At 44.7% G+C, this 25,309-nt stretch overlaps 1 protein-coding gene across 2 annotated transcripts in view; it reads right to left on the minus strand.

Moving 5' to 3' along the window:
- SLC7A8 (solute carrier family 7 member 8) overlaps window positions 1-25,309 on the minus strand; it is a 52,203-nt gene that overhangs the window by 18,485 nt on the left and 8,409 nt on the right. Inside the window, exons 3-4 of one of the 2 annotated variants that reach the window (XM_047864289.1) lie at window positions 17,093-17,297; window positions 16,033-16,184 (exon numbers count right to left, since the gene is read on the minus strand). In XM_047864289.1, the coding sequence (XP_047720245.1) occupies window positions 16,033-16,184; window positions 17,093-17,297 (357 nt within the window). Of the gene's footprint in view, window positions 1-5,454; window positions 5,512-16,032; window positions 16,185-17,092; window positions 17,298-25,309 lie in introns of those variants that run through there. The other variant, XM_047864290.1, reaches the window with a different exon arrangement.

Genomic DNA, 25,309 nt, shown 5'->3' on the forward strand with positions numbered 1-25,309 from the left:
AGAGGAAAGGTCAGTGAGTGGAGGCAACACTGTCGGGTGCTTGCCAAGTCCCTGACCTGCTCAGGCCTTCTGTCTCTGCCTGTCTGCTACCCAGAACCCCTTTCTGTTGTTGATGACTGTGTCCCTTCTCTCTTCTCAGCCAGACCCTGCATTATGCATGTTTGAGAGACAGTGACCTCAGAGAAGCCACATGTAGATGGGGACTAGTGGCCAACTACAGCTTGAAATGTGAGGAGTTTCTTCCATCCATCTATCCATTCATCCATCCATCCATCCATCCATCCATCCAAACATCATCTATAAAGGGCCTACATATTCTAAGCACTCTGGTAGAGTGCCTAGGGGAGTTATAAGTAAGACACAAGTTCCTGCCCACAGGGAGTTGACAGCCTAAGGGGGGATGTTGGGTGAGCTAAAAGATAATCATGCAACAATGATCATGCCACAATGTGGTGGCAGCAGAGCTCTTCATGGAAGCCAGTGGGCTAATTCAGCCCAGGGGAATCAGATGCTTCCTATAGGAGGGAGAGACCCTAACAGAAAGAAGAATTTTATAATTTTGGCCCAGCTGGATAAAATAAATAAGAAGGCATAAGACTCTTGTTCTTGTCCATTGTAATCTGGCTGTGAGGTGGTTGCTGCTTCTCTAGAGGCCTCCATGGAATCTTAGACTTATCTGTATTTCTTGGGCATTTTCTCCTCTCTCTTTTGTTTCCTTTCTGATTGCTGGGTTAAAAAAAAAAAAAGACTATCAAGAAGACGATACTTCAAGAAGATGCTGAAGTCAGGAGTTGGTTACTTAATCTGCCAAGTTGGAAAAGGTGACACCTTAATGTCAAGGAACAGGAGGGGTACAAAAAACAAGACAGGCAGGAGTAGGGAATTTAGAACCCAGCAATCTTTTTTTTTCTTTTAAGTTTACTTACTTATTTTGAGAGAGAGAGTGTGTGAGCAGGGAAGGGGCAGAGAGAGAGGTAGAGAGAGAATCCCAAGCACACTCTACACTATCAGAGTGGAGCCCAATGCAGGGCTCAATCCCATGAACTGTGAGATTATGGCCTGAGCCAAAATCAAGAGTCAGATGTTTGACTGACTGAGCCACCTAGGTGCCCCCCAGCAATCTTATGCCCTGCTCAGAGCACAGGGCCTCTCAACTGCCAGATAGGAGAGGTGGGCTCAGTACTTCCTGTCCATGGGAAAACTGTAAGACTGAAAGAGAGATGCAGAGTCCTCGGGTCGATGACAATACAGATCCTGTCACCGACCTGGACAATGTCCACTGTAGAGAGGGTTGGCAAGCTCCTGTTTCCTGCAGAGAAGACTGAGTCCCCTCCCAGCCCTGATCCTCAGACTCTGATCCCTTGGGGACTCACAGAAGCTTCTCCTTCACTTCCTCCTCTGATGATGACATCAGAACTCATGGGGCCAGTGGTAGGCAGAGAAATGACCATCCCAGAGATGTCAACATCCTAATCTTGTTAGCATGTTACTTTATATGGCAAAAGAAAATTTGCAAATGTGAGTAAATTAAGAAACTTCAGATGGGGAGATTATCGAGGATTATCTAAATGAGTGCAATGTAGTCACAAGAGTTCTTATAAGAGGAAGGCAGGGAGGGTCAGAGTTAGGAAAAGAGACATGATGTCAGAAACAGAAGTCAGAGAGGGAGAAAGAAAGATCTGAAGAAGCCATGCTGCTGGCTTTGAAGATGGAAGAAGGGGCCATGAATCAAAAAATGTTAGGGAGTCTCCAGAAGCTGGAAAACACATGGAAACAACTGTTCCCAGAGCCTCTAGAAAGAACAAAGCTTTGCTGACACCTTGAGTTTAGGACTTCTGACCTTTAGAAGTATAAGACACCAAATCTGTGTAGTTTTAAGTCACTAAGCTTGTGATAATTTGTTGTAGCAGCAATAGGAAGCTAATACAGGGCCAGGTACCATACAGAAAGACCAGAAGGCAGGTGGCACACCTTGAAAGAGCAAACCTTTTATTTTTTTATTTTTTATTTTTTTAAATTTTTTTTAACGTTTTTAATTTATTTTTGAGACAGAGAGAGACAGAGCATGAACGGGGGAGGGACAGAGAGAGAGGGAGACACAGAATCGGAAGCAGGCTCCAAGCTCTGAGCCATCAGCCCAGAGCCTGACGCGGGACTCGAACTCACAGACTGCGAGATCGTGACCTGAGTTGAAGTCAGACGCTTAACCGACTGAGCCACCCAGGCGCCCCGCAAACCTTTTAAAGAGTAACCAGACAGCATATCCAAGACCCCAAAGGAGTGCCTGTCCACAGACCTTGCAGAAGACCTGTGGAGGAAAGAGGTGGGCCCCTCTAGAAGTGGTCAGTGAAAGTGAAGTCATGTATGTGCTGACCTAGCTGGCAAATTTCCACACCAAATGACAGCATCCCAACTCTTCCACACCCCCAGGATCCTATAGCTAAAGTGTTACTGCCTCCTGTTCCTTCCCTTTGTAATTCTACACAGTAGTAAACAGGCTCACCCTCCAATAACTCTAGCTGTAATTTTCTTTTCTTTTTAGTTTTTTAATGTATTTATTTTTGAGAGAGAGAGTGCAAGCTGGGGAGAGGCAGAGAGAGATGGAGACACAGAGTCCGAAGCAGGGTCTAGGCTCTGAGCTGTCAGCACAGAGCACGACATGGGGCTCGAACTCACGAACCATGAGATCATGACCTGAGTCGAAGTCAGACACCTAATTGACTGAGCCACCCAGGCACCCCTAGCTGTGATTTTCTTCTCACAAAAATTTGGGGCAAAAAAACACTCCTAGTATCCCTCCTTCATGCAACCCCAGGTTCTCATCCAGTCTCCTCCATATTCCATGAAACTTCAGGCCCACACACACAACCCAGATATACATACAAATGGAAGCCCAAGAGTCTTAAACTTCTTACAAGGTGGGTATAGCCCTGGGATGCTCACAAACATGGTTCCTTTGTTCTCTGCCCCCATGGTTTTATTGGTCTCCTAATTTTACTGACCAGAGGCTATAATCACAGACATAGAGGAAGTCAAGATGAAAAGCTAAGAGATGGGCTCAAGTGTCCTGAGACTGGGTTCCTTCCTCAAGTCAAAGGATAGAATGGCCACAATGTGCACTATCTTGCAGTGGACAACACTGAAAGCGCCCTGGCAGAGCCCGTTCTGGGACTTTCCCAGGTTGAGTCAACCCAACCCAACCCCCCAGGAAGGGAGGCGAGGTTAAAGGATTAACAAATTTTAGAAGGGAAGAACATGAACAACATGTTTTGGGAACCTTTACCTTAGATGGATATATTATAGATTATAGGTAAAAGAGACAATTTAAAATTAATCTCTCTAGTCCATCTTTAAACAGAACATCAGTGACTTGCAAGCATAAAATAACTAAAATCTCCATTTAGAAAATGGGTTAGGGAATGGTGGGGCTGGTTTTAAGTGTCTGCAACCAGCGCAGGCCAGGTTTTGTCTTCAGGTACTCCCTTGCTTCTGGACACAGGACTCTGGCCTCTTGCTGAGCTGGGCTGGCAAAGGGTCATTTTATGTCTTCATCAGAGGCCAAGTGAAGACCTTCCCACATCGAACCCCAATCTCATTCCTTTTGCTAAGCCAGCTCTGCTCCATGTACCATGTCGTTAGGGTGTGATGAGGTGAAAGCCCAGATGGGGCCATTTGGATAGGGGGCTGGTTAAAAAAATTTTTTCTAAATGTTTATTTATTTATTTTTGAGAGAGAGAGAGAGAGACAGAGTGTGAGCAGGGGAGGAGAAGAGTGAGAGGGAGACACAGAATCTGAAGCAGGCTCCAGGCTCTGAGCTGTCAGCACAGAGCCCGATGCAGGGCTTGAACTCATGAACTGTGAGATCATGACCTGAGCCAAAGTCGGATGCTTAACTGACTGAGCCACTCAGGTGTCCTCCCCCACAAAAAATTTTTTACATTTATTTATTTTTGAGAGAGAGAGAGAGAGAGAGAGAGAGAGAGAGAGAGACAGTGGGGTAGGAGCGGTGGGGGAGAGGGGTACAGAGGATCCAAAGCAGGCTCTGTGCTGAGAGCAGAGAGCACGATGTGGGGCTTGAACCCACGAACTGTGAGATCTTGACCTGAGCTAGAGTCTGACGCTTAACCAACTGAGCCACCCAGGTGCCCCTGTAACAGTGATCAGGGACCGTGTGGGTAGCTCAGTTGGTTGAGCTTCCAACTCTTGATTTTGGCTCAGGTCATGATCCCAGGGTCATGGGATCAAGCCTCGTGTCTGGCTCCACACTGAGCATGGAGCCTGCTTAAGATTCTCTCTTTCTCTCCCTTTGTCCCTCTTCTCCACTCACACTTTCTCTCTAAAAAAAAAAAAAAAGAAAAAGAACTGTGCTCAGAAGAATGAACTAGTTGGGGCTCTCCTTGTAGAAAGCCCCCAAACTAGGGGGAAATGTTTGAGGCTTTTGCCCTACTATCCAGAGGCACATTTCTAGCCTTATGGGCAATCAGAGCCAGGAACTGACCTGAGAGACTCAGAACATCATTTTATACAGAGTGGAGTAAGACCCCAACTAATGTCCTCCTGGCCCCCAGTTTCTCAGTTGCTTATTCTCCCACTACATCAGCCTTTATTTTATCATATACACATTGCCCTACATTCCTTTTGCCCATTCCTACATTCTCTTTCTCCTGCTCCTGTCAGTGGTACTCAAGATCATTGCTGAAGTGCCACTCTGAGTCAGTCACCTGAAGATACTAGCTAGTCTGCTTTCAGGCTAGCAGGAAATGAGATGCCAATGTGGCAAAGGGGAAGACTAAGATGGCTACCCCTCAGAAACCAAAAGAGTCGCCTCCGTTGCTCCTAGAGCTTTAGAAAATTATTTCCCACTGGCAGTCTTGGTTCTCTGCCTTTGTATCCCCTTCTCTGGCCCCTTGTCAATGTCACCATCACTTGTTCTCTTGAACTCTGGGAACTTCTTTAGGATTTCTTGGTCTTGCTGTCTCATACCTTTCTCAGGAATGAGCTGGAGGCAGCTTGGAACAACTTGTTTTTGTTTAGCACTTCCAGAACTAGGCCTCTCTGTCTTTTCAGATAAGAGAAAACAGGCAGTAGAAAGTGGGGGGAAATGCCCAGACTTGCCAAAGTCCATAAAGACAGGTGATGAAGAAGAGAGGGAAAGAGAGAGCCTGAGAAACAACAGTGGGGAGGAAGGAAGAGGAGGGACAGTACACATCGATATGAGTAAGGGAGAAAGAGCCTGAGAGATGCAGCACAGAGAAGGCCAGGACAGAAAAAAGATATAATGCACTAAGCAAACAGCTGCTGAAAGGGGAAGCTGTGACGCCACTTTGTAGAAATCAGAACACCCTGTTCCTCTCCAGAGCTTCAAAATAAGCACCTTTCCGGGATGGAGCTCCCAGACCTCTGAAGCAGCCATAAATTTCACCTGGGTCATAGGCATTGGTTTCTTAGTCTCACCTTTTGCTGGGGCACACACTTCTTCTTCCGCCTTCCGCCATGCTCTGCCAGCTCCCCCTAACTCCCTCCCTCCAGACCTGGAGCAAAAGGGGCAAGGTGACGCCCCTTAGACCAGCCCCCCCGGTGCCCAGGCTGGAGCAGCATGCCTGTGAGCACTCAGCCCGCAGGAGGGAGTGTGGTGACACTGAGCTCTGTGATAGGCTGGACAGGGCTCCTTGGCTACGTCTCCCGTCCTGCTCTTGGAAGGATCTGGGCACGTGTTTCTAATTGTGGAGAGGCTGCTTGGGCTTGGCTTGCCTAACCTCAGCCATTTCCAGAACTAGGAGGTTACCAGTGCCGGCTGCCAAAAGACACTGATACGCAAAGAAAACAGAGAGCCCTGTTTGAGTTCTAACAAACACAACCCAAGGCTCTGTTAAGGTTCCAGGTTTGCCCACACGGGCCAGACTGAGCTATCTTTCCTTCTATGAGTCCTCAGAGAGAACTGGGGGGAAAGGGGTGTGAGTGGAAAGACACAGCCAGCTTCCTAGAATCCTTCCCTGTTCACCGGGTGAGACATTTTTCACACGGGGTGAGGAGTTGTATTATAAAGTCTCAAGTTGTTGCCTATCTAAAACAAAGGCTGGTATTATGGTAAGTATAAATAACTTGACTGATGAAAGACAAAAACATCAAAACAAAGCAACAGCAATAACACCAAAATCAATCAAAGCGGCCCTTTCCTATAAACTAAGCTTTGATCCCAGCTTCTGTAAGGTCCACAATGGGGCTGTGAAACAGATCTTGCACCATGCTACAGTAACATTTTGTTCTTCTCCAGCCCTTTACATCTGGAAGCATTCTTCCAGCTAAGCTCCCACCCATGCTGCCCTACCCCCTTCCCTGGCTCTCTCTTCCCCTTCCTTCTTATCCTGACCCCTCCGTGCCAGTTGCTAGACCTGGAGTTTCTGCTGAATCACCATCTGGTACTTAGTTTAGCCAAGAAGCCCAAACTCCCAGCTCAGCATTTTCCAAGAGCTGAGTAGTTCTCTCTTCAGCATGAACTAAACATGGCTTCTGAGCTAGGGTAGGGATGGGGTGGGGTGGGGGGAGAGAAAAATGGAAAGCAGCTGGAAAGCAGGGGAGACAGACCTAGTGCACCATGCCACCTCTGAGAGTTACATTTTAATCCTACTCATTATTGTCTCAGCACTGGCCTCAAAAATTCCTGTTATCTCATCCCCCCAATTCTCAGGGCAGATGCCTCCCAGACAAAATGGGAAAGGGAATGGGGCAGGTTCTGTGGGGTCTGCACAGAGCTCAAGAGGGCTAGCCTCACTTTTCATCACCCTCAGCCTTGGAGGAAAGGGTGTGAGTCTTGGGAGGTCTGGTTGGTTCTTGGACTAGAACACTTGTGGGCTCTGTTGGTGTCACTGAAGCTTATAAGCATGGACCCAGGCTGCAAAATTCCCAGGATTGGTTCAGTTATAACCCTATTCCAATGGCAGGTAGTACTTATACTTGCTAAACCCTCAAAAACAAATCTTCCCTCTCATCTTTACCCCAAAACTCCCTGTAACATTAGGCCCCACTCCCAGTCGTCTTCTAGTTTTATATTCTTGGGTATGTGAAATAAATGTGAACTTCATAAACCACAGGCTCTGGCTCCTCTTGGTAAAACAAAGTCAGCAACAAAAGGCCAGAGGAGAATTTAATCTGCAAGGCTAGTTTGAGAAAGTTAGCAAGCTGTTTCCATCCTAGTGGAAGCTGAACTACTAGAAAACTCCCTGTTTTAGGAAGCCTCAATCCCATTTATTACTCTCTCAAGTAGGGCTGGACACATTCCCAGGAACAAGTTCCTCATTCACCAATTTCCAGGACTTTGGTTGTTTGGACCCTTTGAACAGCAAACTCCAGTCTAAGAGTGAAAGCTGGAGACTAGAAGAGACACTATGGGAATCCAGGAAAGAAGAGGTGATTGGGACCAGGAATTGAAGCATATTGAAACTAAAAAGAAGACAAAGAAACTGATCTGAGAACAGAACTAGATTTAGACTAATGGACAGAAGTGTCCAACAACCAATGGATCTCTAGATCCAAACTCTAGAATTTGCTGTGATATTTATAATTGCTTACTATGATATATAAACTATAGAGCACTTATTGGTAGTTGTTCTTATTAGAGCTCAAGATTGGATCGCTCTTAAGAAATGTTAAGATGAGGGTAATAGGCACAAAAGATACTCCAGAGGTCTTATAGGGCAGGGAGGAGGTGAAATGGCACTGAAGAGCAGGTGTTTACTCTGCCATTATAGGCATGAATTCCAAAAGCATATGGAATGCCTTCCTCAAGTCCCAGCAACAGATCATGAGTATTGGAGAGTGAATGGGAAGGGTGAATGGGAAGGGAAGTGAATCGTGAGTATTGGAGAGACAGATGGGCCAACTCAACACAGTATGAACCACACCAATGACAAGGCATTAAAATATAATCCAGTGTTATCCTCAATTTATTTCACTTGCATTCCAATGAGAATGTGCCATCCTTGACTCCCCAATCATCATAATCACCAGGTCCTATAAATTCTACCTTGTAAATGCCAAATATATCTATTTCTGTATACCCCCACAGCTCCATCCCTAATTCATATCACTGTCATCCCTATCCTGGATTCCTGTAACCACATTATAACTGGTCTCCTTGCCTCTGATCTTATTCCCCTCTCCAATTCATCCTTTACTCTTGCAGCCATGAGTTTTCTAACATGTAAATATGATCATATCAATTTTCTGAAACCCTTTAATGCTGTCCCACTGCTCCTAGAGTAAAGCCCAATCTCTCTGGCATGGCCCAGAAGGCCTTTCATGGCTGAGTCTTCACTTCTATCCACATTTCCTACCTCTTAGTCTATGCTGTGGCTATACTGAATCACCTGAAGTTCCCCTAAGGGGGAATGTTCTTTCCTGTTCCTAGAACTTGGCACATGCTAATCCTTCCTGCTATAACATTCTCCCTGTCCCATCCCATTCCACTTTTCTCTCCATGCTGAATGTTGCCCTATCTCCAACTGGTCTTTCCTCAACTTATATGTAATTTTCTCCAAGATTTTCCTCAACCACAGTCCCTACTCCCATTTCTTTTTTTTTTAATTTTTTTGTTTATTTATTTTTGAGAGAGAGACAGAACGTGAGTGGGGGAGGGGCAGAGACAGAGGGAAACACAGAATCTGAAGCAGACTCCAAGCTCTGAGCTGTAAGCACAGAGCCCAATGTGGGGCTCGAACTCACGAACCACAAGATCATGACCTGAGCTGAAGTCGATGCTTAACCGATTGAGCCACCCAGGCGCCTCTACTCCCATTTCTGTTATATCTAGCTCTGCTTGGATGTTGTCCTCTTGGGGAATTTATGAGTTAGAACTGAAATTCCTTGTGTCTTTGTCAGAATCATCCATTGGACTGTGGGTTCCTTGGTACAGGAACGAAGTATCCTCATGTCTAACACAGTCCCTGAAGCAGAACAGACACTCAGTTATTCGAGAATAATTGAATGATTCTGTATCCCCTGTGGTACCTGGAAGACACACATGTGGACTCAGTAAATGTTTATTAAGTCTTAATTTCCTGCTGCTGCCACCACAAATGAGGATGAGGTTTTTTGGTTTACTGTTGTATCTCCTGTGTCTCAAACAGTATCTAGCACATCATGGGCACTTGATAAATCTTTGTTGAATGAACAAAGTGTTGAGATTCTCGTTTATATAATGCTTCCCAAGAGTCCCAACTCCTTTCTAGGTTGTATTGCTCTACAGCAGACTTTTGAGCAACAACCTGGGGTAGCCACCCTGAGGAAGGCTTCCAGCCAAAGACCTGCTCAGTGCTCCTCAGGGCTTTGCAGAGGTGGTGGAAGGCAGAAATAGAGAACACATTGTGAATGCTCATCACAAACACTAGACAGTTGAAACATTTCATTTTGATTCGTCCTAGATAAACTACATTGCTCCCTCTTAGTAGTCCATCACCATGTCCAGCTGATTCTACTCCTAAATCTTTCTGGTTTTTGTCACCTTGTAACTTCATTTTTATTTCAGGCCAGGATTTCGCTGGCCTGGACAAATGTTTAGCCTGCTAACTCGTCTTCTTGCTTCAAGTGTCACAGTCTTCACTCAGATGTGAGCCTAATCATGTTACTCATCTGCTCAATATCCTTCAGTGGTTCCCCATACCTTGGATGAAGCCTGCTCTCTCCTGTATGATATATAAGATCCTTTGAGATCTGTCCCCTTCTCACCTGTTCAACCTCATCTCCTATCACTCTCCTGGGCTCCATCCACACAAAAGTACTTGCTTTTCTCCAACATGTCATTTCTCTCTTGACACAAAGTCTTTCCTGTGCCCATCCCTCTACCTGGCTGTTCTATTTCATGCCTATCTGGAGCCCACCTACTTACCTTTTTAGATTTGGCTCAATCTGGGAGCCTTACCTAGCATTCCTCTTGCAACTTTGAAGGACATTTCTTTGTGTTGCACACACTTTTGTCATCACATTGTATTGTAATTATTTGTTTGTACACCAATGTCTTCATTAGCCTTTAACCTCTTCCCAGACTCCATAAATAATGCCTTATCATCGCCCCTCAGTGTTGGAGCTCAATATGGTGATTAACTGATAGATTTGCAGTTTCTTTCTTTTTTGAAAAGCCACTTACACAATAATTTTAGTCTGTATGAATCATAAAAATGAAAAACGAGATTTTAGTCAAATTGACAACTGAGTAAAAAATTAAGAGATTTTCAATATGCAGGTGACCCTTGAACGATATGAGTTGGAGCGTCACAGGCCCGCTAAAATGTGGATTTGTTACAGCGCAGCACTGTAAATGTATTTTCTCTTCCTTATGATTTTCTTAATGTTTTTAGCTTACCTTATTGTAAGAATACAGTATATATAATCCATACAACATACACAATATGTGTTAATTGGCTGTTTATGTTACTGGTAAAGCTTCTAGTCAATAGTAGGCTAAGTGTAGTTAAGTTTTTGGGAAGTCAAAGTTATATGTGGATTTTCAATTGTTCAGGGAGTCAGCATCCCTAACCTCTCCATTGTTCAAGGGTCAACTGTATTTAGATCTTATTTATTTATTTTTTAATAAAAATTTTTTTAACGTTTATTCACTTTTGAGAGAGAGAGAGAGAAACAAAGCGTGAGCGGGGGAGGGGCAGAGAGAGAGGAAGACACAGAATCTGAAGCAGGCTCTGGACTCTGAGCAGTCAACACAGAGCCTGACACAGGGCTCGAACCCATGAACCGTGAGACCATGACCCGAGCCAAAGTCAGACTGAGCCACCCAGGAACGCCTGTATGCTAGACGATGTATGGGGAAAGAAGACAACCTGGATATACATGGATTAAATCTGGGCAGTCTGTTTGTCTGGATTCATACATATAAGGATTATGAGACATCCAGAGAACTCCGGGAATTAAGGAGGGCAAGAAAGCAATGCTGTCCAGGCATCTGAGGCAACAGGTTTAGTGAATGGAGATAAATTTGGGGTTAGAGAATGTGAAAGAAACCTCAAAGGAAAATGAACCAAGACTAAGGGATTTAGAAATTAGGAAAGACTAGAACCCTCTGATGTCAAGGTATTAATTTGCAAGAGACTTGCAAAACAATACACACGTTTATCTATCATAGCATCCTGCATCAAGGACCTGGAAGCTTTCCACAGTGGAATTGCAGAGCAAATCAGAGTTAAAAGTTACACAAATACTAAAGTTCTTTCTCTTCCAAGCTGCTCAAGGAAGAAGAAAAAGAAGGAGAAAGAGAAAAAGAAGAAAAAAAAGGAGGAGGAGAAGGAGGGAAAGGAGAAAAGCAGAAGCAGGAGGAGGAGAAATCTGAAGCCCTAAAAGACTAGCCTCTTAGGAATCTCAGTAGAAAGATAGAAAATAAGATAAGAAGCATTTTTTACTTGTGAAATGCATGCAGCACACTCTTGTCCCCTCAGGGTGAGAAAGGAGAAGGAGCTTTTTTAGGACAGGCATTCAGGGGGGAAAGGGTACTTGAATGAGAAGAAAAAATTCTACTTCAGCTTCTGGATATGACCCTAGCTCCCAAAGCCAGGAAGGAGACCAAGAGCTGCTTGAGTGAAAAGTGGCCCAGTCCCAAGGAGAGGGAGACAGATCCCAAAGGAAAACCCAGTGTTAGGAAGCAAGAAGCACAAATGGGGGACCCCAGAACACCTGAAGCTCCTTCAGTGTCAATGGGACCTCTTTGTTTACAACTAGAAACTCAGGCAATAGCCAAAAGATATAACTAAATGATAAAAGAGCTAGCTGCAGAAATAACCTGTCAATATGTTTGTCTATATGTCCAGACACATACATGGAGAGATGTATTTTATTTAGAATTAGAAAGATACCTATCAACTGTTAGCACGGCCACTGGGCAGGGGAAGACTGTGACAGTAAGGGGAAGTTTTCACAGTCGACCAACTTTATATAACTACTTGAATCTTTTACCTAGAGAATATAGTCATTTATAAATTAGTAAAAAGACAAAGAAAGAAGAGAGAAACACTCAAGGAAATCACAGAAGGCATCAAAGCCAAGTTTCAACACCTCCTGTTCCCTTTCTTTCTTAAGTCCTTCCTCCCACTCTAGAGAAGGGAGAAAGGCTTTTCATTTAATTAGAATGTAAAATACATTCTTTTTTTTCTTACTGCCTGGTGGCAAGGGATATTCTGCTGACTCAGCAGTGAATAATCAGCTTTGACCTACATAATAGAATAACTCAAAGTGGCAGCTGCAGTTGCATAAGCAGATCCAGCTCTGCAGTTCCTTCTCCCTCCCCACCCCCCACCCCCAACCTGCCAGGCTCCTAGCAGGCAAGCCAGTTACAGCAGGTTCTCTCCACCTCCAACTGGCTGTCCCACCGCCATTTCTCATTTGATCTATTTTGGCCCCAACACAGAACCAGACTTGACCTCATCTCTTCCCTCCCACGGCCAACTCCAGCCAGGGGCCCATGGGGTCTCCCTGCAAGGCTCCCCACCCAGTCTTCCTGCTCCCTCCATGATATACCTCTTCACAGAGGGTGGCCTTAAAAATTCTCATCCTACAGTGGGTTAGGCCTGTCATCAGTATACCAAAATGACACAGCAGAAAGCAGAACTTTTAATTTCAGTACATTCAGACCATCCCAAACTTTCTACTGATTCTCTCAAAAACCTGACTAGACTGGGCCACTCTTGGCTCTACTGCCAAAGAACACTGGGCCTATTTTTACACAGCTGGCTTGCCTGGCACCTGCAAAGAGGAATAAAAGATAATAGCATTTAAGGAAAGTAGCATCCATCAAGCCTTCTGGACAGTTGGTTCCTTTTTCACTGAATACCTTAAGAGATGATTAGAGGGCCTATAGAAGTGGATTCCAAAAACAGAAGAAAAAAAAAGTATTCAACAAACCAGAAAACAGAACTTCTTTGCACAGACTCAAAGCAGCTGGTAGCATCTGGTGAGAAAATGTGAGTGTGTGGCTATGTCTGCACGTACACCCCTGTCGGGAGAGGGGTCATGGGCTCCACATGGCCTTCACATTTGGGAAGAAGTGAGTAGCACAAGGGGTTAGGTAAGGAGCTATCTTCCATTTCTGCCAAAAGAAATAAGGAGAAATAAGTTTGGGTTTTAGATTTTTCTGCTTATGAAGGTGAAAAAGTACTTGAATACCTAGCTCAAGGACAATGAAAAATTCCTGTCTCTGGAGAACAAGATTGACCAATGTTAAGTTGGAGATAATCTCCCTGCAGTTCTACTTAGGAGGCAGAGGACAGGTCAGATAAGCTTTATTGAACCTTTAATGGCAGGAATTAGGAGAGGAGAGGACTTTGTCATTTTGTCATCAGAGTTTCTAAATTCCTCCTTGGCTTGGTGCTAGCAGCGTCCAGTTGAGGAGTGGGCTGTGGAGGGGACAATGCACAACTGTCTTTCCAGAGCTGGGCTATAGGCAGGAGATAACCTTGTCTGACCTGAGGGGGTATCTATGGGGCTATACAACTGCAGAGGGTCTTGGCACAAGGGATCAGTTACCCTTGGCAGTTTGGGGGAAGGCAAAGGAGGCTGTGGGGTCAGCTGCCAAGGCAACTCCACTGTGTGGCCTGGTTTTTCTCTGCGGGGACAGAGTGACCAGTCTCATGGTTGTCAATTTCTTGTTTGGAGAGTAAGGGTGGCCTCCTGTCTGAGACACTTTAGCAGTATCAGCAGGAAAAAGGAAGCCGAGGCTGTGTGCACGAGACACTGAAATAGCAGTGGCCAGCACTTATGTGGTCCTCCTTCCTACCTCCATTAACCTGTCTGATAGTAGAAATAGCAACTCTTCCTGCATTCCCATGCCACCTTCCCCCTCCCCACACTTCTCCCAGCTCTGGATCCAGCTAGCAAGCAAGGACTGAATGACCACCCTCAGTGACTACGTGACCCTGTGCTAAGAACATTTATTATCTCATGCAATCCTTACAACCATGACCTCCTGTGCAGGCAGGATTACAACCTCCATCTCACAGCAGGGTGGGGTGGGGAACTTTGCCAAGCACTTGCCACAATTAGAAAGTGGTGCAGAGTTGCAGCCTCAGGCAACCTGGTTCTGGAGTCCACATTCCTTTGCCTCTAGGGCCATGAGCAGGCCTGACCAAGCACAGGGAATATACCCCAAATAAGTATCTTGGCCCCATAGTACCACCTGCTTGGATGGTAGGGGTCTCTCCTAGAGCTGTATACCACTGCCAAAGAGGGCATGCTTGCCAAGGAGACTACCCCTGTGAGAGGCCTCGGGGTGGGCAAGTGACCCCTCCTCTTCTTTCCCACCAGCCTGACAGAGGGAAAACATCAAGATCTGGGAAAAAGTGTGGCCCAGATGGTCACTGCCCTCAGCTAAGTGTATGTGTATTGAAAGGTACGAGAAGGCAGGGATCATGTTAATTCCAAAAAGTGGAGCCTGGAAAAAATCCAAATATTTTCTTTAAAAATTAGTTTTTGGTTAAAATATATAAAATATCTCAATCTATTGAGATCCCTGAGACTTCCTAAAAATATGAGTTGCAGAATTTCTCTACACAAATCTCTAACCTATTCCAGCTCACAAACATCTTTCCTTCTTCTCTGAATTTTTTTTTTCCTTTTTTTTTTTCCTTTTTTTTTTTTCTGAAATTTATTGACAAATTGGTTTCCATACAACACCCAGTGCTCATCCCAAAAGGTGCCCTCCTCAATACCCATCACCCACCCTCTCCTCCCTCCCACCCCCCATCAACCCTCAGTTTGTTCTCAGTTTTTAACAGTCTCTTATGCTTTGGCTCTCTCCCATTCTAACCTCTTTTTTTTTTTTTTTCCTTCCCCTCCCCCATGGGTTCCTGTTAAGTTTCTCAGGATCCACATAAGAGTGAAACCATATGGTATCTGTCTTTCTCTGTATGGCTTATTTCACTTAGCTTCTCTGAATTTTTAAAAAATGTTTATTTTTGAGAGAGAGAGAGAGAACAGGGTGGGGGCAGAGAGAAAGGAAGACAGAGGATCTGAAGCAAACTCTGGGGCTTGAACTCACGAACTCATGAACCATGAGATCATGACCTGAGCAGCAGTCAGACACTTAATGGACTGAGCCACCCAGGCACCCCTGCCCCTTCTCTGAAATTTTACTGAAATTGAATCCTTACTACAGAACCTGTTTCTGCGGCTCTTCTCCCCAGTTAGGTAGAAAGCATATTAAGGGTAGAGACCATAGACAATGCACTTATTTTCTCCCAACTCACAGCTTTACACTCTCCTCCCAAAGAGTTTTAAGCTGTGAACTGGCAGATTGAGGTAGAGATGGATGAAGCCGGAAAAAAAATCTTCCTACAAGCATCAGGGAGCCTCCACAGTGTATGTGCTAGAAAGAGAAGGAATTAGGAGATCTGGGCTCCACTCAGGGCCTGCCACCTTGAGTATTCATTTGCCTGGCTCTTGTACTTACCTGCTCTAGGAAAGTGATAATATTGGCCCCGCTTACCTCATGGATTTGTCATGAGGCTCAGATCAGATAATATAGGTGAAAGTGCTGTGTATGATGTAAAGAACCTTGCTGGTGAAAATTACTGTGCCCCTGAGCAGCTATTTACGTTTCTCCTTCTCCTTCTTCTTTTTTTTTTTTTTTTTTTGAAAATTTTTTAATGTGAGAGACACACACACACAGAGAACGTGAGTGAGGGAGGGGCAGAGAGAGATGAAGACACAGAATCTGAAGCAGGCTCCAGGCTTTCAGCTGTCAGCACAGCCCGACGCAGGGCTCGAACTCACAAGCTATGAGATCATGACCTGAGCCGGTCAGATGCTCAACCGACTGAGCCACCCCAGGCACCCTAGTTTCTTCTTTTTTAACACCAGATAATTATATGCATAATCAATTCATCCAAGGCACACATGTTGGAAAAGTAATGGGGGGGGGGGCGTGGAAATAAAGGAGGGAAGGAAAGAAAGAGGGAGAGGAAGGAGAATCAGAGACAAGCGGACCACCAGGAAGGCCAAAAGAGGCCGTCCTAGGAGCAAGGCCCAGATGGCACTTACATAAGCAGATGGCAGCCAGGAGTCGAAGGCCAGACTCTGGGGGGAAGCAGGTGGGGAAGAGAGGCTGCAGCACATAGTTGGAGAAGGTGAGGGCGATGACAGCCTGGTTGGTGGGGTAGATCACCAGCACCGCAATCCAAAGCCTCAGGAACCTGAAGGGGGAACAGGACAGAACTTGACCCAAGACAGCCACAGAGACTCCCACCCCAATGACATGCATGGCAGGGATTCAGGAGTCATCAAAAGAAACCTGGGCAAGTCACTGGGCAGTAGAGGTGGGTGGGCTAAAGGGGTACATTTCCTTTTCATTTTCAGGGATGCTGAGGACCCCAACCCCTGCTCAATGAGACAGTTGGCCCTCTGCAATGACAATAAAGTGGTTTGACGACGAGGAGCTAAGTGTCTGCTAGTGTGAACACATGTCTCGGCATTCTTCTCTCTCCCCTCTCCTTTTATCATCTCTTCTCTGAGCCCTGGCTCCTAGAATCCAGTGGTGGAAAATAAAATAGGCAACCTGAGAATTCTGACAACCAGGACATGCTTAGGGTGTGGCCATTTTAAGCAACTGCCAGGGGCAGCACTGAGTGGGGGCATGAGGGGAAAGTGCCCTCCACATTCTTGGCCCCCTGATAAGGGTTCAGCTCCTCAGTAGCAGGGCTGCAGAAGCTGAGGAAATTCAAGATCAGGGGCTGACTCTGCTGGGAGGCCTCATCCTTGATAGTGTGAGAAGAGGGTACCCCATTTCTTAGGTGGTCACTCTAATTTGTAAAACAAAAGGGCTTTGTTTTGTGATGTGTTTTCTCTGTGAGTCTATGGTCAGAGTTGTCATAAAGCCCAATTTGTTACCACTCATAGAATCTTGCCCACTGAAATCAACAAAGAGGTAAAAACTACAACCTGGTTCTTCTGCCATCCTCAGAAGAATCAAGGGGACACACAGCTACATTAGTGACCATGACAGGGAAGCAAAAGAGGAATCCTATTCTCTAGCTCTCCTAGGCACACTGGAAACCACTGGCCTTGGCTTCTAGACAACACAGGCCTCTGTGGATCCTCTTACCCAGCCAGTCCTCCAAAGATGTCCTTGACGTAGGAGTAGTCACCTCCAGATTTGGGGATGGTGACACCAAGCTCAGCATAGCACAGGGCTCCCACAGCTGTGATGAGACCAGTCACAATCCAGACAATGAGAGCAAGGCCCACAGAGCCGGCGTTCTCCAGCACACCTTTTGGCGAGACGAAGATCCCAGAGCCAATGATGTTCCCTGCAGAAGGCACCAAGGTTGTCAGGGAAGACAGTGGAGTCAGCACAATTGGCAAGACTGGCATTTGCAGCAGTGGTCTTATCTCTGGTTTGATCCTAAAATGCCTTTGGAACACACCTTCAGGCAGGTGTGTCTACTAATAATTTACATGTCTCCTTTGGTCCTCAGGATACCCCTATGGAGTCAGATATAATTTTATCCATTTTACAGAGGAGGAAACTGAGTCTCAGAGATATCAAGTGCATTGTCCAAGTCTACATGGTAGCAAGTAGTGGCTCAGGTATTGAACTTTAAGACCCTCTTACTGGGCTACTCGAGGCAACAGAAATCTTAAGACTAACTGGAAATGGCAGGACTGGAAAAGCAATCTATTGCCAGAGACAATCTGCAGGGTAGAAAGCTTCAAAAATGAGCCTAAGGGCCATAAACTTTGTATAGATTGTGGTCATACCCCATGCCTGGGGTTTTTTAAGACCCAGGAGCATCAATAGCACTTCTAGAGGCTGGCTTTTACCCCAGACATGACAGCCCCACCCTTGGTAAGAAATATGAAATAACCCTATAAAAACAGTCCTAGTAGCTTGGAAGTGGTTTGTAGGAGTGCAATACGTGCAAAGGTTCAGCACTATATTCTTCCAAAGGTCGTTCCCCTCCATTGTTTCATGCGACCCTCACAAAAACCTTACGAAATTCAGGAAGAAGAGGAAGAATAGGTATTTCTCTCTTTATTTTACAAAAAGGCTAAGACATGGAGGGGTTAAGTGACTTTTTCCAAATTCCACGGCTACTGATGGGTAAAATTGGATCTAGAAGTCAGTCTCCTGATGCTTAATCCAGTGCATTTTCCACTAATCTATTTCTGCTTCTGTGTGCAGAAAGGCCAGCTTTCTCCTGAGAGGTGAGACGGGTAGCAAGGACTGAATAGTTGGCTACTGGGATGTGTATATTGGGCAGGGGAGGAACAGATGGGTGGGGGGAGCTCCTGACATGCTCCATCCCAAGCTTTCCTCTACTTCTTGTGATTCAAGGTGATCAGGGTGCACTGCACAGGTTCTTTGAAAGAAAGTTCTTTGAGGGCTGAGGGAAGAATCAGAGACTAAGTGAATGCAGGTAGAAAATCAGAACTGGAGTATTATGAGGCCAGCTTGGTTTGACAATGTTCTGAGGACATCTGAAACTCCCACCACCTCTCTTAGGGGGTTTGGAACCATATCTGGGCTGAACAAGATGCAGAGTATGAGATTTTACACTCAATTTTCAAAAACGACTTTCAGATCTGAACCACAACTCAACCTCAGTCCAGTCCTGGAACTTTCACATCTAAACCAAAATTCATGCATCTGGTTATTTCAGTGAAAGGGAACATTCTATTTCAGTGAATAGTCACATCCTAAAAATAATACATCTTTGGGGCCCCTGGGTGGCTCAGTCGGTTGAGCGTCTGACTTCAGCTCAGGTCATGATCTCATAGTTCATGAGTTCGAGCCCCACATCAGGTTCTGCGCTGACAGCTCAGAGCCTGGAGCCTGCTTCGGATTCTGTGTCTCGCTCTCTCTCTCTGCCCCTCCCCCGTTCATGCTCTCTGTCTTGAAAATAAATAAACATTAAAAAAATTTTTTTAAATAATACATCTTATTCCTCTTGGATAAAGAATGCTTTTCACACTAAAAAATTGAAGCTTCAGATGACTAATGGGAGAGGAAAGGGGTCTAGGCAGGTATGACAGCAGCAACCGTGAGACTGACATACAGCATCTGCAGCTAGATTCAGATGGTAAGGAAGCACATTTGTCTCAAACTTGCCTTGCTTCTGTGCAGATAGTCTATCCCAACAGAACCGGGCTAAATACACAGATGAAGCTAAAAGAAGTAACAATCCCTTATGTTCAGCTTTGTGATCTAAACATCAGGCAAAGAGAGATAGAAAAATGAGATTCTGGGCCTCATTAGTTCTTAAAGACTTTTCCTTTTCTTGTACGTTTACTTAAAGTCCTATGTGATAGGAACAGCCTCCCTCTCTCCTCCACCAGTCTCCATATGTGTTTTGCATGAAGGTTAGGCTAGTGGAGACTAGAAGGCCTTCTGGTAGTGTGCTAAGACTCAGGACACAGTTACCCTAGCAAGTGACCCTTAACTTGCCAAACGTAACGTGCTCCTGTCCCCTGAAAGACACCAAGTGCCGGGAGTTGAGAACAAGGGATGGGGTTGCTAACAATGCTGAAAAGTGATAGTAAACTCCTTGCCTAGCAGGAATTTATCAGAAAAGTAATTTGTAGGGCATTTCAAAGCCAGCCAAGAGGAGAGTAATACAGCTAGAGTTATAAAAGTAGTTCAAGGGGTTAGAAAAATAATCAATACAGGAGAAAAACAAGGTTTGACTTTGGTCTTTAAGGTGCTGGAAAGGGAGGTGGTGGAGGAATGGGTAGGTGTTTCTCAGAGCCAGGAATGGCTGTCACAAGGAGGAAGTGGGAGTGAACGTTATCAAAGAGATTCCGTCTTCTCAGGAATTAAGTGTCAATGTTCCACCAAGGATTCTTGGAAAACAAATACTGCAGTGGGGATCTGTAAGCATTTCTGTTCTCCAGCCTTTGTTCTGGCATTTCCAGAGTGTGTGCTCCTTTTCTCATTCCAGAGGCAGGCAGCTGCTGGAAAATGGGATGTGTAACACCAACAGCCCTTTGCAAGTCTGATCACTTAACTGTGTCTCCTTATTCTTGGATAACATGTCCTTCTGTGGAGTTGCTGAGGTGATGGTGAGGGTCATAATGGGTTGACATTGGGACAAGAGTCTTTACTTTATAAAAATTTGACTCTACCCCCTACCCTGAAATCTTAACTTTGACCAAACTAAAATTACAAAGATATAAGCTTAAAAAAAAAAATTATGCTAGCCAAAACAGAGTGCTAGAGAACAGGAAGAAGAGGAATGTCTCTCTGATTCTAGGAAGCCGCTACCTAGAAAACCAGAATCAGATAACTTTTCCTCCACCTTAGTGGCCTCTGGAGCTTCTGCAGGGGAAGGAATGTTACACAGAGCTGTGTTCTGAAGCTGAAAGAACATTCACATTACATTTAGTCAAGAGTAATGCCTACTATTTACTGCATCCTCTCACTTGTAAAGTGTCACACAGTAGACACTCCATAAATGTTTACTGAATGAATGATGTCAGACATCCATCTAGAACTTATGTCCACAGAACAATTTAATGTACACGTTTCTTTGGAACCTCCAAATCCTGTAAAGTAGGTCAATTGTGTTTTGTAGGCAAATGAGTAAAGCAACCCACTTCTTTCACTGCTGAAGAGAGTGATCTGGCTATTATTACTGTCTCCAATTTGTAGGGGAAGAAAATAGGGCAACTATTACTCCCATTTTCCAAATGGGAAAAAATGAGAGAGGTATTACTATCCCTATTTTATGGATGAAGAAACTGAGACCCAGAGAGGTAGTTATTTGCCTAAATCACAGAGTAGGTTAGTAGTAACTGGATTAGAACCTAAATCTTCTGTCACACAGCCTCAAGCTTTTCCCAGGAAATAGTCAGCTTTACTAAGATGATACTTATTAAGATAAGATGCTTATTAAGGAATTAGAACACAGATCTGATTCCTTCTTTCTACTGTACCACCTTCGATGGTGATTTACAAAGTGTTCTCATCCATTACTTTATTTGATTCTCAGAACTACTTTCTTAGGTGCACAGGGCAGGTACTATCATTTATATTTACCTTTGCTAAGACTGAGTTTTAGAGAGGCGAGGAGACTTGACCAAAGTCACATATTGCATAGGCAGCAAGGACTGCATAAGCAGTCCAAGTCCTTGGACTCCCAGCCTGGGTTTCCTCCACTATTCTACAGGGCCTCTCCTCTAGAAATTGCACAATAGAGACTTTAACTGGAGGGCTTTTACACTTGGACCCTGTCCAAATGTGTTTTTTCTGGAGTGGCTTTGAAAAAGGAGAAGTGGAGGGGCGCCTGGGTGGCTCAGTTGGTTGAGCGTCCGACTTCAGCTCAGGTCACGATCTCGCGGTCCATGGGTTCAAGCCCCACATCGGGCTCTGGGCTGATGGCTCGGAGCCTGGAGCCTGCTTCCGATTCTGTGTCTCCCTCTCTCTCTCTGCCCCTTCCCTGTTCATGCTCTGTCTCTCTCTGTCTCAAAAATAAATAAACATAAAAAAAAATTAAAAAAAGAAAAAGGAGAAGTGAGAAAGGTCTTTTCTATCTTGACTATGGACCTTTCTTGATGACAGGTTGAAAGAAAGTTGATTACTGTAGGGATGCTTTTCTCCATTGTTTTACTCTTAGACTCATTGTCTATAAAACATTTAAGAATGAGATGCCCATTCATCTGGTATAGCCAAGGTTTCAATCCTTCCTTTCATCCATCCCAATTAGTAATATAATCACCTTATCATATAGATCTTCTTTGGTAAAAAAATGAGTCCTAGGATGCCTGGACAATGAGGCCCAACTTGGCTTCTTCTGTCAAAGAAAAGCCAAGCAAACCACTCCAGGTTATATCAGTGGGCAAGTCTTCACCAGAAAAAAATTTGGAATTAAGAAAATCCACATTTGCCATGTATAACTTGATTTCCCCACTTGTGGGCCAATGTTCATGTGACTCCTATTAAGGCCTTACTCACATCCAGGCCTGTCCACACTAGAATGCTGTAGGCATCAAAGAATTTCCTACGGCATGGAATTACAGACTTCTAATGCCCAACAGACCCTCTAATCCAAAAGCTTTTGGCCTTCCTTAATAGCTCATGCTAGTCTTAGAGTCTAATCAGAGATCCTCTTAGGGCTTGGAGGTTCTGTCCATTTCTATAATGTTTAGAGAAAGCCAGGTGAACTTTCTTTATGCTTCTTCCTTAAACTGGCTGAGAAGATCTCAGGATTTTCAGGACTGGGGGAAGTGTGGAAGCAGGATCTGGTATATTGGGGGCCTTGATCCTCATGGCAGGAAGCTCACCATGTTTCCTACCCTGTATAGACTTTCCCATTAGGACCATACAAATAGTTACATCAGGGTGACAACAGGTCAAGACTGACATGTGCCCTGCAGAGTTTCTATATCTGGCAGAATAAACATGTGGAAGGTGCTGCAGGACTCTGCTGTTTTGGATTCCTTACTGAAAAATGAAAAGGGCGGAAGGCTCAGAATTGGGGGAGCCATTGATTCCTTGCTTTGCCACTCACAAGTTGTGTGACCTGAATTTTTCTGACAGCCCTTTCCTTTACCTGCTGAATGGGAATAATTGTTCCTGCCCTGACTACCTCACAAGGTTGTTATGGGAATCAAGGGAGGTCACATATGAAAAAAAAAAGGAGGGTGGAGGTCATGTATGTGTGGGAGCACTTTATAGTCTGTAAAGTGCTAGCAAATATAAGGAATTGCTAGGATTTATAGCAGTAGAGATAGAGTCTATATCTAGAAGAATCCAGTGGCTTGCTTTGGAAGCTTGGCTCCAAAACAGCGCTGTAGAGCCAGGACCATGAAGCATTCTCTGAGTCATTTGTCTGCCTGTCTAGGTATAATTTTTAGATGCTGTAAGTGGGCGGCCAGCAGGTAATTGCATCTCAAAAAGTATTTATTGAGCACCCACTCTGTACATGCTTGCTTTAAAAGGTAATTGGGAAGCACTTGTTCACACATGGACTTTTAATGACAAGACGGAGCCAACCACCACCCACCAGCCCCTGAAAAGCATAGCATCCTGGCTTGAAGGGCTACGAGTGCTGCATCCTCACATATGCCCACTAACATTCACATCTAACCTCTAGCATCTTCCTGTCTTGTTGGGGAAGAAGGCACTAGCAGAGACAGGTTTTTTCTACAACAGTGGTTCTCATCCAGGGGCAATTTTGCACCATGTCCCCCAGCCCCAGGGGACAGTTGGCAATGACTGGAGACACTCTTGATTGTTACAACTGGGGGAGGGGGTGCTATGGCATCTAGTGAGTAGAGGCCATGGCTGATGTTAAGCATTTATCCTTCAATACATGTGACAGCCCCCCACAACCAAAAAGTGTCTGGCCCAGAAGGTAACAGTGCTGACATTGAGAAACACTGTTCTAACTTCAAGCCTCATTGTCATTATCTGGCTAATCCCTAAAATCCCTTTTAGATTGGAACTTGGATGATTTTTTTTTATGCCAAGCACAAACATTTACTGTTCATGGGAATAACCCAATTTTAAGCTAAAGAATATTTTGTTGTAGTAAAAGACATATAACATTATATTTACCATCTTAACCATTTTTAAGTGTACAGTTCAGGGGTGCCTGGGTGGCTCAGTCGGTTAAGTGTCAGACTTTGGCTCGGGTCATGATCTCACGGTCAGTGAGTTCAAGCCCCGTGAGTTGGGCTCTGTGCTGACTGTTCAGAGCCTGGAGCCTGCTTCAGATTCTGTGTCTCCCTCTCTCTCTGACCCTCCCCCATTCATGCTCTGTCTCTCTCTGTCTCAAAAATAAATAAACGTTAAAAAAAAAAAGAATCTGAAGATGGTACCTTCTTGATAAAAAAAAAAAATGTACAGTTCAGTAGCATTAAGTATATTTACATTGTTGGGAAATATCTCCAGTGGATGATTTGTTTTTAACTGGCTGCTATTATTCAACAAATACTTTCTAAGCATTTGCCATGTGCCAGGCTGAATACTCAGGGATGTGAAAATGAGTAACACTGAGTCTTTACCCTCAAGGAAGTGTATGAAGTGAGGGTATGTAAGTGGACATGGAGCTGACAACAACTGTGCTGTATGACAGGATACCAAGGATGGAAAGGCCCACCGGCGTGGGCCACACACAACAAGCTTCCTGGAAGAGGGGAAGTACAAGATGGATGCTGATGAGTAAGAAGACTCAAATCAGCAGAGAGGAAGGGGAAAGCGTTGGCTGGTTGATAAGCAGGTCAGGTTTGAACTGAGTTGGCCAGTTCTTCTCTTGCCTGATCAGTCCAATTTAAATTTCTTTCTTTCTACTTTTATTTGAGAGAGAGAGAGAGAGGGAGGGAGAGAAAGCAAGCAAGAACTGGAGGAGTGGCAGAGGGAGAGAGAGAGAGAGAGAGATTGAGAGAGAGAGTGAATCCCAAGCAGGCTCCATGCTGAGTGTGGAGCCTGACTCAGGGCTTGATCCCATGACCCTGGGATCATGACCTGAGCCGAAATCAAGAGTTGGAGAGTTGGATGCTCAACTAAATGAGCCACCCAGGCACCTCCCAACCTAAATTTCTGAACCAGAATTAATGAGTGTGTGTCAGGGGACTGGAGGTGGGAGGGGAAGTAAGGGTAGTGGTGGAGGAGGAGGAGCTCAAGGAGAGAAAGAAACTAATATTTATTGAATATATATCATAGGATACCAGCTCTGTTTTAATACTTCACAAAAAACTTCTGTTCTACAGGTAAGTAAACTGATAATTAACTTGTTGCAGGTTATGAAGCTTATAAATAGGCAAGCATCTTGCAAACCTAAGACTCCCTTCAAAGCCCCTCCCCTTCTGCTACATCATTTATGCTTCTTCCCTTTCAACAACACTCTGATACAAATCATGGACAAATTCATTATACCCCTTCTACTACAGCATCAGGATCTACTTAACAAATGATTCCTTATCTCTAAGGCAACATGACCTGTGTGTATTAGCTGCTTTCTAAATACTCTATGCAGAATTGTACTCTAAAGAAGCAGCTAGAGCATTTATGCATTTCATAGATATACAAACAGGTACCTTTAAAATCTACATACAGATGAAAAAAGTATACTGATAATTCTGCAGCAAGGGTACTCTCTCTGGATAATCCACCTTCACACATGAAGCGTGGTGTGAGGTTGCCTAGAACATCTTCTGGCATATTGTGAAACCATCTCCCCAGAAGTGACGTCAGTGCTAATGCTGAGGATATTTAAGGTAGGGAGCAAACCAATGGGAATACTTGTGACTGTGACAAAGAATGAGGGATGAGATGTAATCAACAAAGCTTCTTAGCTCAAACTTCATTCATTCTATAAAT

The sequence above is a fragment of the Prionailurus viverrinus genome, chromosome B3 (genome assembly GCF_022837055.1).
Source record: "Prionailurus viverrinus isolate Anna chromosome B3, UM_Priviv_1.0, whole genome shotgun sequence".
Taxonomy (NCBI): Eukaryota; Metazoa; Chordata; class Mammalia; order Carnivora; family Felidae; genus Prionailurus; species Prionailurus viverrinus.